The 14,597-nt window shown below is 37.3% G+C and overlaps 1 protein-coding gene across 1 annotated transcript; it reads right to left on the reverse strand.

The window, feature by feature from the left end:
* Window positions 1-2,282: 2,282 nt before the first annotated feature.
* Window positions 2,283-13,940, reverse strand: pgm1 (phosphoglucomutase 1). The gene is made up of 11 exons (XM_067459812.1): window positions 13,623-13,940; window positions 10,789-10,951; window positions 9,891-10,034; window positions 9,679-9,804; window positions 7,562-7,752; window positions 6,463-6,617; window positions 6,239-6,354; window positions 4,647-4,782; window positions 4,340-4,523; window positions 3,069-3,203; window positions 2,283-2,586 (listed from the first exon to the last, which is right to left on the reverse strand). Exons 1-11 carry the CDS (start codon window positions 13,866-13,868, stop codon window positions 2,497-2,499), a joined length of 1,686 nt encoding a protein of 561 aa, XP_067315913.1. The 5' UTR covers window positions 13,869-13,940; the 3' UTR covers window positions 2,283-2,496.
* Between the last annotated feature and the right edge of the window lie 657 nt (window positions 13,941-14,597).

The raw sequence follows: 14,597 nt of genomic DNA on the forward strand, positions 1-14,597 counted from the left end.
AACAAAAAAAGTAACCGTTTATTATTCTGACCTCTTTGATTGATTTAACAAGTCAGAATTATATAATTATAACCTTAACTTGGTCAATTAATTTGTCACAACTCCCAGATTTATTCATTTAATTATAATAAATATATATTTAATAATAATTCATTCATTCATTTTGGTGGACATATACAGTATTGAGTGTTGGTAGACCTCTGTGATCAAATTCTAACACACTACATACTCTAACGCAACTACATAGACTATATTGCCTAAAGCTTTGGGACACCTGCCATTAAATACACATAAACTTTGCAGCTATAACAGCTTCAACTTTTCTGGAAAGGCTTTCCACAAGGTTTAGAAATGTGTTTATGGGAATGTTTGACCATTCTTCTATAAGAATATTTGTGAGTTCAGGGACTGATTTTTGGGAAGAAGACCTTGCTCGCAGTTTCCGCTCTAATTTATCCCAAAGGTGTTCTATTTGGTTGAGGTCAGGACTCTATGCAGGCCAGTCAAGCTCCTCCCCACCAAACTTGCACATCCATGTCTTTATGGGTGATTTTACATACTTAATCTGTGATTTTACATGGCCTATCACTTAATGGCTAAGTTACTGTTGTCCCCAATTGCTTCCACTTTGATATAATACCACTAACGGTTGACTGTGTAATATTTAGAAGTGAGGATATTTCATTAATGGAATTATTGTACATGTGAAGAAAACCAATCACGGTACCACGCTTGAATTCACTGAGCTCCTGAGAGCGACCTATTCCTTCACAAATGTTTGTAGAAGCAAGCTGAATGCCTAGGTGCTTGATTTTATACACCTATAGCCAAATAAGTGATTGGAACACCTGAATTTATTGATTTGGAGGGGTGTCCAAATACTTTTTACAGTGTATGAACACAAAAAGTTTATAAAATCAGATACATTTTGTACAAATCTTACAAAACTAATACCAACAGTGTGGTTAAAGGGTACTTCAGCGTTGGGAAGATGAATCTGTATTTAAACTGGGTCATCAATGTAGTAGAAATGTGAAATTATTTTTGAATTTGGTGCCTTCTAGACTGAGAAAAGACAGAAAATGTATTTTTGTCTCATGGGGATGAAAGACTACAGTTCCCAGAATGCTGTGAGGCCATTCCCAAAGCCACCAACTTGATTACTGTGACTGAGTTGGAGAAGACACTACAATTAAAAACTGAATGTGTCTGTTCAATATAATGAGTGAGTCACCGCGCGAGTATCACAGCACTGAGCACTAACTGCAGGAGTCAGATAAATGAGCTCTCATGATGAGAGCTGAGGTAATCGCGACTATACTCGCGGCATACATTCACAACGCGAGTTCAGTCTGGCGCGTTTCAGTTCATGCCTTTGCAAGCTTAACTTTCATAGAAATTAATTTGAGAAGTTAAAAGACTTACATTGCTCACCATAGCTCCGTTTAAATGAGTGCCTGTAGCTGCGAGCTGAGCTCTGAGTGTAATCTCCCATCCCCCATACGCGGGTTCAAAACATGCGGAAAAGGCTCCCTCTGCTGGCTGTAGTCTTTAGCCTTTGACCAAACATTCCTCCTATGATGCAAATATCGTCAATTTGCATCATAGGAGGAATTTTTCCAGAAATAAAATGCATAAATCTCTCGTCTCAGGGGGATATGAGGGGGGAAAGCACAATCATTTGAATATACTCCAGGGTTTCTACTGATACAAAGCCATATGCTAATCGCTGAAGTAACCCTTTAAGTCTCTGTTACGTTTCTGTGTAGGTTGTCATCTGTCCAAAAATATAAGGAATAAATGAATAAACCTGTGTGGTGAATTTTTGCAGCAGTCAAAATATGGCAATACTTCTCTATTAAAGGAGCTTTTAGTTTGGAAAGATCCCATTAACCTAAAATATTTAGGTTATACAGAGGACTTTTCAAACATTTTTTTACAAAGATGATTATAGTACTAATCAGAAATCATAAGTGTCAAGTCCTTATGAAAGACACTTGTGCTACTCTATTTGTGGTGCTAATTTAAATGGAGATGGAGTATATTCGATGCAGGATTCCTGCCTTTAGGATTCTTTATCCACTAATAACACACTGGGGTGTAACAGTTACTACTTTCAGCCTCAAATGAAAGACAAACTTTGTATACGAGTAAAATACAGCTGTTGTTTTAGAACTGAAACATAATAGATCTAGCAGACACAGAACAAAGCTAAGAGCTTTAAACACTTTGATAAATCAAAGCATGACTTCCCTAAGAACAAAATCACAACAAGCCATTCATTTCATAGACTGTATTTTATACTTTCTCTATTTATAATGGATATAGATCTTTGATTGTACATGTGGAACAGCAGAAATGTGACATTTTAGAGGACGCACTGAACACATAATGACCGTGGCATGAAACTGATGGCAATAATTATAAAGTAAGGCATTGCTGAGTACAGTGCGGGCTAGTTTGGGCTGGATCAGGTGAATATGGGCTCTGGGGTAATTACGTGATTACAGTGGGAGCAGCGCGGCCCGTCTTTTCCTGAAGCTGAGAGATCTTCAAGGCAATGTCCACCAGAGGAGCCAGCATGACCTGTTCACAACAATCAAGAGGGATGGAAATGTGCTCTATTAGGGAACCACAATATGGGAGAAATATAATAGCGACTTTAAATTATGCTAAATGAAAACGGATGGTGCGAATGTGGCGTTTCCTTGTTTGTATTACAAATTAACGTCCTTTACTTCTACAGTAACCCAAGCCTCAAAACTTGAGATGAAAAGGATTGCTGGAACAAAAAAAGTCTTCTCATCTCAGAATTGAGCATGTCTGAGGTTGATTCTTTAAGACAGACTGATACTTCTGTGATCCAGTTTGATCAGATACAATTGAGTGAATCGGGTCTTCAACCATATGTGCAGGGATGAGCATGTCAAACTTGATTACCACCAAAGCTACAATGGATTGTTTAAGTTTTCAAAAATAAATAAATAAAAGGAATTAATAAAAAGAAAAAAAATGGTGTGAAAGTAATACACGATGGGAGAGTAAACGTTTGACCAATCAGTTTATACCTGTGGGTCTTCATAGATTTTCTGGGAATCATTCTCATAGCTGTCAATGTAAAGCCTGATGGTTGCCCCGGCACTGCCTGTCCCGCTGAGACGGAAGATGATACGCGAACCATCGGTGAAGATGATCCTCAAACCCTAAAAAACATGAAGACAGAAAACGGGGATGAAGGCAAGCATACAGTGTTTTGGAAAGTATGCAAAATTCCATGAAACTGAGAAAGGGTGTTTAGATGAAAGGTTTCCAAGACTGTTCTTTTGAGCGGTATAGCAATGAGATATTTCAAACACAATGAAGGCCAGGATGAGGCCATTCAGTACACATCAGTAATTTCATCAGAGAAATCAACGAATATCAATATACCATTTGACGTTTATAAAGTACAATAAGGCAACTGCCTCATAGATATACCGATATAAATGCAAAAAAGGGGTAAATACAAAACGTATAAAAATTTATTTTTTTTGCGAGTAGAAACGCAGCTGTTTTCCAAATAAGGGTACTGAAATTTAAGACTTGACTATTCAAAAAACCTTGAACATATTTCTGTTTCAGATAAATGCTGCTCTTTTGAACTTTCTATACTTCAAAGAATCCTTGAAAAAATATATCTGTTTCCGCAAAAACTATTAAGCAGCAAAACTGTTTGCATATAATAAGAAATGTTGGAAGAGTTACAGTATGTTTTCATAGAAAAATCAAGCACTTTTCTCTCAAAATATGAAAGAAATCCTGATTTCTCATATGACCCCTTTAAAGAATTGTTTTTTTTGGTATGTTCTAATCACATCCGGGAGAAAGATGGTCTGTGGGCTGTGCTCGCATGGCTCTCTAATAATAAATGTTGATCTTAAAAAGAATTGTATACTAGAAGGATTTTTGAAGGATTAATTAAGCCTGGAGTAATGGCTACTAACAATTCAGCTTTGCCTTTAAAGGAATTACACCGTAAAATATTTTAAATATAGTAAATAGTTATTTAAATTGTAATAATATTTTACAATATTACCGTTTAATATTTATAACAAATAAACAAATATTTTATTACAAATCCAGGTGGTTTGTAAATAATGAGAGTGAACAATCAGAACATCAAGCCAAACTGAAATCTGCAGGAGAGATAATCAGAAAACTTTGCAATGGACTGAGCATGTGATCACTCTTATGTTTTTTTTTTTATCATTTATGTATTCTGTAGTAGTAGTCACATCCCAGAAGATAAACCATTTCTTCTTATTATTTTCTCGTAGAGTCTCGTGTCCACCTGACTCACCTGTCCTTTTGAAACGCTGCCATCAACAGGGTCTGTGTACTCAAAGTTATCAGCCTTCTCCACTTGATATGTTTTATCCCCCGAGGAGAAGTTCTGCCCCACAAAGTCTTTATCAAACATCGTGGTCTGCAAGTGATCAATCATCTTATTCGCAGCATCAGAGTCCACCTCTTCATAGTCATACCTGAAACAGGGATTTGGGACAAATCAAACAATAAGTCTACCAGCAGAGGGCAGTCAAGCTAAAGAGATTAACATTTCAACTATTGTCCACACCTAAGAGTCACTTTATAATTTTTGCAGTTACCTTGTGAAGAAGTTCCGTCCAAACCTCTGCCAGTGTTCTTTCATGATATCCTCCACACTCTGTTTGCGAGTGGCCAGGATTGAGAGCCATGCGAGTACTGCCCACAGACCATCTTTCTCCCGGATGTGATCAGAACCTGCCAAAAACACACGCCTTTAAAGGGGTCATATGAGATATCATGCTTTCTTTCATATTTTGAAAGAAAATATCTTGATTTACTATGAAAACATACAATAAGTGGTCATTAAAAAAAATAAATGATGACTTAACCGTATTTAGCAACTTGTAAGTTATTTTCGGTGAATATGCAAGACATTCGATTCATTAGCTGCTATAGGTTAAGAAAATAGAAGAATAACAAGTGCAGCGAAAAGTGGTAAACTATTTGCGCTACAAACCAATGTGTTTATGATTACAAAAATACATTAAAATAATATGAGATATTATAAGCCATATATATTGATACATTGTTATTTTATTTTTATAAAATTCGTTTTAAAGGTACAATGTGTACATTTTTGGGGCATCACTCCTATGTCAAAGTACATAGAAAAGCTACGGTGACCGACACAGGACAAAGATGTCATTGTTTGAGACAGTAGAGAGTAGCTAGAGCTCTGTAGAGAAGTTTGTCCATTAAGGGCTACTGTAGAAACATGGTGGTGCAAAATGGTGAGTTCGCTGTTCACTTGTGGTGTATTTAGATAGAAATGTTAGCCTGACAAGCCAGACCCACATCAAGATGTTTGGTCTGGAAACTCACCATAGACAATGACATAGACATAGACATAAACGGTTGTCTTTCAAACTCCCTCTGCATGCGATAGGATAGCGCTACACCAACCAGAGCAACGAAGGTGAAGCAGAGCTTGTTGATAGATTAAACATTCACCGTATCCGGTTGGCTAAACTCCGAACACATCTTCCCTTTTTAAGAATGACTTCAGTGTCGTTCTTTGTTCTTTTCTCAGAGAAAAGCTTAACTCCAAGTCTTCCAGAATCGCGGTCAAAGCTGATTCGAAAGAGCGCCGTTCGCCAGTTTCTGTGTTTACTAGAAGCACGCAAACGCAACTCGGGCGTTGTCATTATGGCCCCGCCTGCCGACTCTATACACGATGTGATTGGCCCGTCCAGATTGTGAGGAATACAGCGCAGAAGGGTATTGAGAGTTCCTAGACGACACTTGCGGGCAGATAAAATTTGCTGCCGCCAGGGTGCGTCTAGATTTCTAGGCTATAGAAATGTCTCATTCTAAGGTAATAAAAACAACGATTTATTATGCAAGGTCTTTATACACCACTGAAAACATAGTTATGTGTATATTATATTGAATTTCTGTCAATAGATAATCTTCATGTTACACACTGCACCTTTAAAAATGTATGTTTAAAAAAATAAAACTAGTATATGATAAAACTAGTAAATACATTAATTTTTAATAATAAAAAATACATTTTTATATACATTTACTTATTTTACCACTTTTTTAAATAATAATAATATAAGCTTGTCAGCCTAAAACCTTTGAAGCAGCTTAGCTAGTTAAAATGTTCTATTATACTGGATAACAGCACGGTTTCATAGCTACTCACCAGTACCAAAGCTTTCTTCACCACAGAGGGATAACTTTCCAGCATCCATCAAGTTTCCAAAGAATTTCCAGCCTGTTGGGGCTTCATAAAGTGGCATCTTCAACGCTTTGGCCACACTATATAGTAAAGTTTATGAAATGTTGTTTAAAAAAGTGGAAAAAGCTCTGAGAAGGTGAAATATAGGGCTAAAATCACAAAATGTGAATGTGTTTAGATGATTATACTTGTCCAAAGCCCCACTGGTGGGCATACTGCGAGCCAGACCCTTCACGCCCGTCTTCCGGAAATAAGGGATGTATGTAATGTTGGCACCGATGACTGCCACAGAGTCTGAGGGGTTTACAAAGAATCCATGCTTACCCAGAACCATGTTACGATCCTGCAAACAGAACAGCAACCTATTATGAGGTTTTACCAGAGAACAGTCACTAGCTGATTTCAACTGCGTTATTAAATATACACCACTGTTCATACATTTTAAAAAGAAAAGAAAAAAACACAGCAAGGATGCATTTAATTGATCAAAATTGAGAGACACTATTATTTTAAAACTTTCTATTCATCAAAAAATCCTGAAAAAGTATCACTGTGTGCACAAAAATATTAAGCAGCACAATCGTTTTCAACAATGATAACGAATGTTTTTGAGCACTAAATCAGCATATTAGAATGATTTCTGAAGGATCATGTGACACTAAAGACTGGAGTAATGACTGTTGAAAATTCAACTGTCATCACAGTAATAAATTATATAATTTAAAAAAATAAATAAATAGAAAACGGCTATTTTAAAGGAACTGTAAGTAAGAAATGTATTTCAATTAATCATAAAATAGCCCTGATATGTCACTAGACATTAAGAAATCACGTTCATTTCAAATACTTATATCGCTGACAACAGGAGTCCGGCCAGGATATTGTCATTTAAAAGTTGTTGTTGTAGCCCTCAACTGATGTTGATGTTGACATGTTGTATTTTGGCCTGAAGCTCCACCCTCTGCCTATCTACCAATCACAAAGTCAGTAGTGTTTCTGCATCCGGGTTGCCAGCTCTGCTCTAGTTACCACAGCTGCAGCTACAAACGTTCCTGCTGGATCCTGCAGCCTATCTCGCAAACTCGAGTCAGGGGGGAGGGGGAGAGGGGATACAACTGCATTTCCAGTTTTGGCTACAATCTTACATACACTTCCTTTAAATTGTAATAATATATTTTGTTCAGCCTTAGTGAGCATAAGAGACTTCTTTTAAAAACATTTGAAAAAATCTTACTGATCCCAAACTTTTGAACAGTAGCTTATGTGGGATGTCAGTTATAAACTTACACCATCACCATCAAACGCAGCTCCGAAGTCATATTCCCCTTCCTTCATAGTGGTGACCAGTTCAGCAGCATATGTTAAATTAGGGTCAGGATGGTGTCCCCCAAAGTCCTCGGAGGGGACACAGTTAATAGCGGAGTTAGCCGGGGAACCAAGCTCTTCACACACTATCTTCTTTACATAAGGACCCAACACTAAAAAAAATACATGAGGAGGAAGTCTTCAGTTTAAGACAACATTCCAGGGACTTTGAGCATGAAATATGAACTAAAATCTGAAATATGGTCCATCAGCAAAATTCTAATAAAGATGAAAACTAGTAACGTTTATATTATTAAAGTGGCATGATATGCATATATATGTTTAAGTCTACAACCAATGTTAAAACGAGAGAGAAGAAACAACAACAACAAAAAACACCCACAATAACTACCTGCATAAGTGTGCACTGCACACCCAAAATCTAATACTTAACTGATCACCCTCTGACTTTATTAAAGCACTCAATCTGTTTGGATAAGAGTCTATCAGCTGGGAATATTTTCCCACTTTCTAAACATTCTAGATGTTAACTTGAAGGCATCTCCTGTGTATCTCCCCCAAATGTTCTATAAGATTCAGGATTGGGTTCCAGAACCTTTTTTTTTGCTGAAGCATTTCTTTTATTGATTTATATGTGTTTTTTTAGGTCACGGTCATGCTGAATTGTGAAAGTCACCTTAAAGGGATAATTTACCCAAAAAGTATCCCATGATTTACTCAGCTTCAAGCCATCTTAGGTTTATATGACATTCTTCTTTCAGACGAACACAATCAGAGTTATATTAAAAATAGCATTGCTCTTCCAAGCTTTATATTAGTAGTGAATGGCGGTCCTGATTTTGAAGTCCAAAAAAGTTTGGCCATCCGTCCGTCATCCATCCATCCATCCATCCATCCGTTCATCCGTCCATCTATCCATCTGTCATCCATCCATCTCTAGGGGATTAATAAATGCCCTTTAAAGCAAAGTGATGGGTTCTTGTAAGAAAGATACCCATATTTAAAATTGTATAGACTTGCTTCTGGCAGGCGGCCTACACAAATCAACTTACGTCAAAAGAATAACCCTTGACACGATGTAGGAGTAGAGTAAGCTTTTGATGCCTCTTCAAACAAATAGGGCTGGTTAACAAACTCAAGCTCCTCTTCTCTTATATCAAAATCCTCTGACTTTTCTCTTTAAAAAAATCTTGTTTTAGACTCTAATTCGTGACTGGTGTTTTGTTTGCTCTATCCTTTGCTCTTCCGCGTTCGTCAATAAGTCATGTATCAGTTCAGGGGTTACTTTTTCACCATAAATCGTTGCGTACGGCCATATGTCTGAAGCGGTTTTAGTTTATAAGTTTCATAAACACAAAAGCATCGATGCACTTCAGAAGGCATTTATTAACCCCGGAGCCGTATGGATTATTTTATGATTGGACGGACGTCGTTTTTTTGGGCTTCAAAATATGGTCCCCCATTCACTACAATTATAAAGCTTGGAAGAGCCAAGGCATTTTTTATATATATATATATATATATATATATATATATCCGATTGTATTCTTCTGAAAGAAGAAAGTCATATTCACCTAGTATGGCTTGAGGGCGAGTAAAATCATGGGATAGTTTTCATTTCTTGGTGAACTATCCTCCAGAAGGATCTGCGCTTAACTTGACTGGTACTTGGGGCTATTTATGTTTATTTTATTTTATGTTTTTCTGGAATGTGTCAAATTGGTTTTCAGTGGCATTGAAAAAACAATTCATACAAAACAATCGTTCTGGTGATGATGAACACAACAGTAATATTATCGTAGACCTACTATTAATACTAAAGTCCTCCTATTTCATTGTAAATACGATCAGTAACAGAGGTGCAATATGGCACCAGCTGTATTAAACAAGAGAGAGCATGTGATACAAGAGATGCTGTATGAAAGAAGCATCTGTCCCAGAAACACAGATGAGCGCTAGTTTACTGCTAATGCTTATATTTTTTATATAATTTTTCAGGGGTTTCAGGGGACTTGTTATAGCTTACCAAAACACCAAATTATTTATTTTTTTTTTTTTTGGGGAAACATGATTCTTACCTCCATGCATTGCATCAAGCCGTACATTAATGTGGTTGGGTCCTGAGAGTAATTCCTTCAGAGCAGCAAAATCAAAGATATCTCTCAGCATCTCTGCATAGGATTCCACAGAGTCCACAATTTCCACTGCAAACAATATACAATTATTAACAAATATGAACCAAAAAATTATTTTACATAACTAACAAATGGTTAAGACTCCAAAGTAGTACCAGTGAAGGGCTTGAAGGTGTCGACCTCAAAGGTTTGCTTCCCAATTGTGGAGAGGTCCACCTTGAGTTCAGGGCAGATGTGATATTCCTGGAGGCTCTTGCTGATCTGAAAGATTTTGTCTGTGACGCCCTCTGGTGCAGGACCTGGAAAAGAAAAAACACATCATTTGAATGCAGGTTTAAGTGATTTAATGCAGTCTCTATTAGTGGTTGACTTATTTCTCAACGAGCACTATATACTTGTATATATCGTGCAATATTACCCCAATTATGCTATTTTAATGTTTCTAATTTTGTTATGGAGGTCAAGATAGAAACAAGTTATGGCAACACTTTATTTTACACTGTCCTTGTAACATCTGTTACATGAATTAGTATTATTGCATTATTATATGCAATTAACCCAAAACAAACCCTAATCCTATCCTAATCATAAAGTAAGTACATGTTGTTAATTAATATTACTCAGTTTTGAAACGTATCCTAAAATATTATGTTGTTACATCCCAGTATGTATGTTTTACAATTATGGTGTATGTGTAATTTACACTTAAAATGGGAACGTAACATTTGGCGGCTCGTCGGGGATTTGAACCCAGGACCTCTCGCACCCCAAGCAAGAATCATACCCCTAAACTATTTTATAATCATATATAAATTATATATATATATATATATATATATATATATATATATATATATATATATATATATATATATATATATATATATATATATATATATATATATATATATATATATATATATATATATATATTTTTTCTTCTTTTTTTTTCATATTAATTTTCAAATTATTTCTAATTATTTCTAAACACCTTTACTGTATATTTACCCTATTTTCTAAGATATCCGCATTGGCCATCAAAATATGTCTAACCTCCGCTAGATATGTTGAACTTGATGCCGAAGTCTCCATTGGGGCCACCAGGGTTGTGACTGGCTGTCAGGATGATCCCACCGATGGCTTTAATTTTACGAATCACACAGGAAATAGCAGGTGTTGACATAATCCCATTCTGACCAATGACCAGCTTGCCAATCTGCGAGATCATGGATGAGAGAAGTGGCCGATCAACTCATGTTTAAGATTATGTTCAGAAATGCACTTAATAAACTTAAATGAAATAAGTCATTAAATGCCATTGATGTGTCCTTGTGACTTACACTCACCTAAAGGATTATTAGGAAAACCAGTTCAATTTCTCATTAATGCAATTATCTAATCAACCAATCACGTGGCAGTTGCTTCAATGTATTTAGGGGTGTGGTCCTGGTCAAGACAATCTCCTGAACTCCAAACTGAATGTCAGAATGAGAAAGAAAGGTGATTTAAGCAATTTTGAGCGTGGCATGGTTGTTGGTGCCAGACGGGCCGGCCTTAATATTTCACAATCTGCTCAGTTTCTGGGATTTTCACGCACAACCATTTCTAGGGTTTACAAAGAATGGTGTGAAAAGGGAAAAACATCCAGTATGTGGCAATCCTGTGGGCGACAATGCCTTGTTGATGACAGAGGTCAGAGGAGAATTGGCCGACTGATTCAAGCTGATAGAAGAGCAACTTTGACTGAAATAACCACTCGTTACAACCGAGGTATGCAGCAAAGCATTTGTAAAGCCAGAACACACACAACCTTGAGGTGGATGGGCTACAACAGCAGAAGACCCCACTGGGTACCACTCATCTCCACTACAAATAGAAGAAAAAAAGAGGCTACAATTTGCACAAGCTCACCACAATTGGACAGTTGAAGACTGGTAAAATGTTGCCTTGTTTGATGAGTCTCGATTTCTGTTGAGACATTCAGACGGTAGAGTCAGAATTTGGTGTAAACAGAATGAGAACATGGATCCATCATGCCTCGTTTCCACTGTGCTGTGCTGGAGGTGGTGTAATGGTGTGGGGGATGTTTTCTTGGCACACTTTTGGCCCCTTAGTGCCAATTGGGCATCGTTTAAATGCTACGGCCTACCTGAGCATTGTTTCTGACCATGTCCATCCCTTTATGACCACCATGTACCATCCTCTGATGGCTACTTCCAGCAGGATAATGCACCATGTTGCAAAGCTCGAATCATTTCAAATTGGTTTCTTGAACATGACAATGAGTTTACTGTACTAAAATGGCCCCCCACAGTCACCAGATCTCAACCCAATAGAGCATCTTTAGGAAGTGGTGGACCGGGAGCTTCGTGCCCTGGATGTGCATCCCACAAATCTCCCATCAACTGCAAGATGCTATCCTATCAATATGGGCCAACATTTTTTAAAGAATGCTTTCAGCACCTTGTTGAATCAATGCCAAGTAGAATTAAGGCAGTTCTGAAGGCGAAAGGGAGTCAAACACAGTATTAGTATGGTGTTCCTAATAATCCTTTATGTGAGTGTACATACTGCATGCTAAGGACTGTTACACAACACTAGTGCATTGCAATAAATAGAACATGGCTAGTGCATATTCATAAAAAATGAAGATCCACTACTTTACAAAAAATAATATGCAAGTAATCACTGTAATACAGCACAGCTTTTACTCAATGCAGCACTATAAAACAGCAAGTGTGTACTAGACTCGGGACGTGACTTCAGGCACGCCTCCTCCACATCATGGTTTTTGATCCAAGACTCTGATGTTAAAGAAATTCGCACACAAAACACAGCCGTTTTATACTTTCTAAATTCAATACGCTCTGCAACATGATGAGAGGATTGTGGCGTCATCACGCTGCGGCTCCTGCGTAAAATGTCAAAGGTGTCTCAAAACAGCCTCAGACTCAAAGAGTCTGAATGCAGCCTGTGCTATCGAAATTATCGTAAATACTAGTTCCCTAGTTAAAAACATGAACGCCCTCTCAAAGTCAGACTTTGAATGCATTGAGCACGGAACCACGACTTCAGAAGTGAGAAGAAGGAAATTTCCGATAGCACGTGAAGGCATCATAAATGCGAATCGGTTCTTTTGAACAGCTCGTTTCAAAGAAATAGAAAAAAGATTCAGCGCATAGTTTACGCAGTCGCAGTAAAGTTACGTACTCCTAGGCTAACGTACTCCAGTAGTCTCTGGCATGAGACAACTAAGTTTTAGTCTATTAAGTTTCATTAACACGAGAGATTTCGGTCAAGTCCTCAACACATCTGCTATATTCGCTCAAAGGTTCATTATGAATGACAAGGTTCAATTAGTTATTTTCTTGAGAAACGCTCGGAGCGATTCGTATAACAGATTTCTCAAACGCATCGTAAACGTTTAAAGACCATTGGTGGTCCCAATGGTTTTACGATGTGCTAATGTTTTTGAGAAACGCAGCCAAACTCGATCTGTCAATGAATGGTTCAGAAAGGCTTTGTGAACCGGTTCTACAGATACACTGAAAAGATCCGAGTCATATGAACGTGTTAAAGAATGGCGTTAAAGAATTGGAAATATTTCCCTCAAATCATATTATTTAACCTTTATAAATATGTATGCAATGTTTTTTTTAGAAACACTACAATTGAGCATGATCAAAACACCTTAAATGTGACCTATACCTTTATTCCATGCAATAAACTAGATTTCAAGGCATGCGTAGCAGAGCACAATTGCAATTGAACTAACTTAACGTTACATCTTTTGCACTTGTGTCATGACTAGTCAAAGCCACCCCTTCATATTTAAGGGAATAGCATTTGATGCACGTTTCTTCTGCATTAAAATTGCAAATACTAACCCCATTAGCTGCAGCAATCTGGATGATCAGCTGAATAGCGTCTTTCATGAAGAATCGCCCGTCTCCTCCCACTACCAGGGTGCCCTCTTGCCTATCAGCAGGGTCAACGGTGGAAATGATACTCTGGATAAAATTCTCCGCATAATGCTGATTCTGCTGGAATACTGTCACCCTCTTCCTTAACCCGCTGGTTCCGGGTTTTTGATCGGTGTACGGCTTGGTTTTAATAACCGTTATTTTCACCATGTTGCAGCAGCGGTCAGTGTCTGTCACAATCCGGTTGCCCAGCGGGATGTGAGTTCACCACGTAGCTTCTCCACTCACGGTGGCCTTTCACCGATTAGACGGACACGCCCACATTTAAAGGGACAGCTCAGCCATTTACAATGGCTTATTCAATCATTCAGGTTATTCAACAGATTTGTTTGAGCACTTCACTAGACACGTCTCCACAGCATACAGTAAATGCGTTTAGTTGAACACTTAAAGGGATAGTTCACCCAAAATGTAAAATTCTGTCATCATTTATTAACCTTCAAGTTGTTCCAAACTTGCATGAGTTTATTTTGCTGAACTCCAAAGAAGATATTTTAAATAATGTTGAAAAAACTAAACAGTTGATAGCCCCAAGTAAAAAAAAGAAAAAGAAAAAAAGGAATGTCAATGTGAAACTGCCAAACTGTTTGGTTTCTAAAATTCTTCAAAATATATTGTTTAGAAGAAGAAAGAAACTCATACAGATTTGGAACAACTTGCAGAGTATGCAGAGTAAACGATGACAGCATTTCTGTCCATGTCTGTCAGGAAAAACTGATATTAAATACAATGATGTTAACTATAGTGCAAAGACCACTTATTTATATTTTAAAATAAGCATTTCTTGTTAGTTTATTAGCACAAAAGCATTAGAATCAAAATGTCACCTTGCATTCATGTACATTAAGGTGAATGATCATTAAAGCAGTTTACCATGTT

This window comes from Pseudorasbora parva, chromosome 12, assembly GCF_024679245.1.
Source record: "Pseudorasbora parva isolate DD20220531a chromosome 12, ASM2467924v1, whole genome shotgun sequence".
Classification (NCBI taxonomy): domain Eukaryota; kingdom Metazoa; phylum Chordata; class Actinopteri; order Cypriniformes; family Gobionidae; genus Pseudorasbora; species Pseudorasbora parva.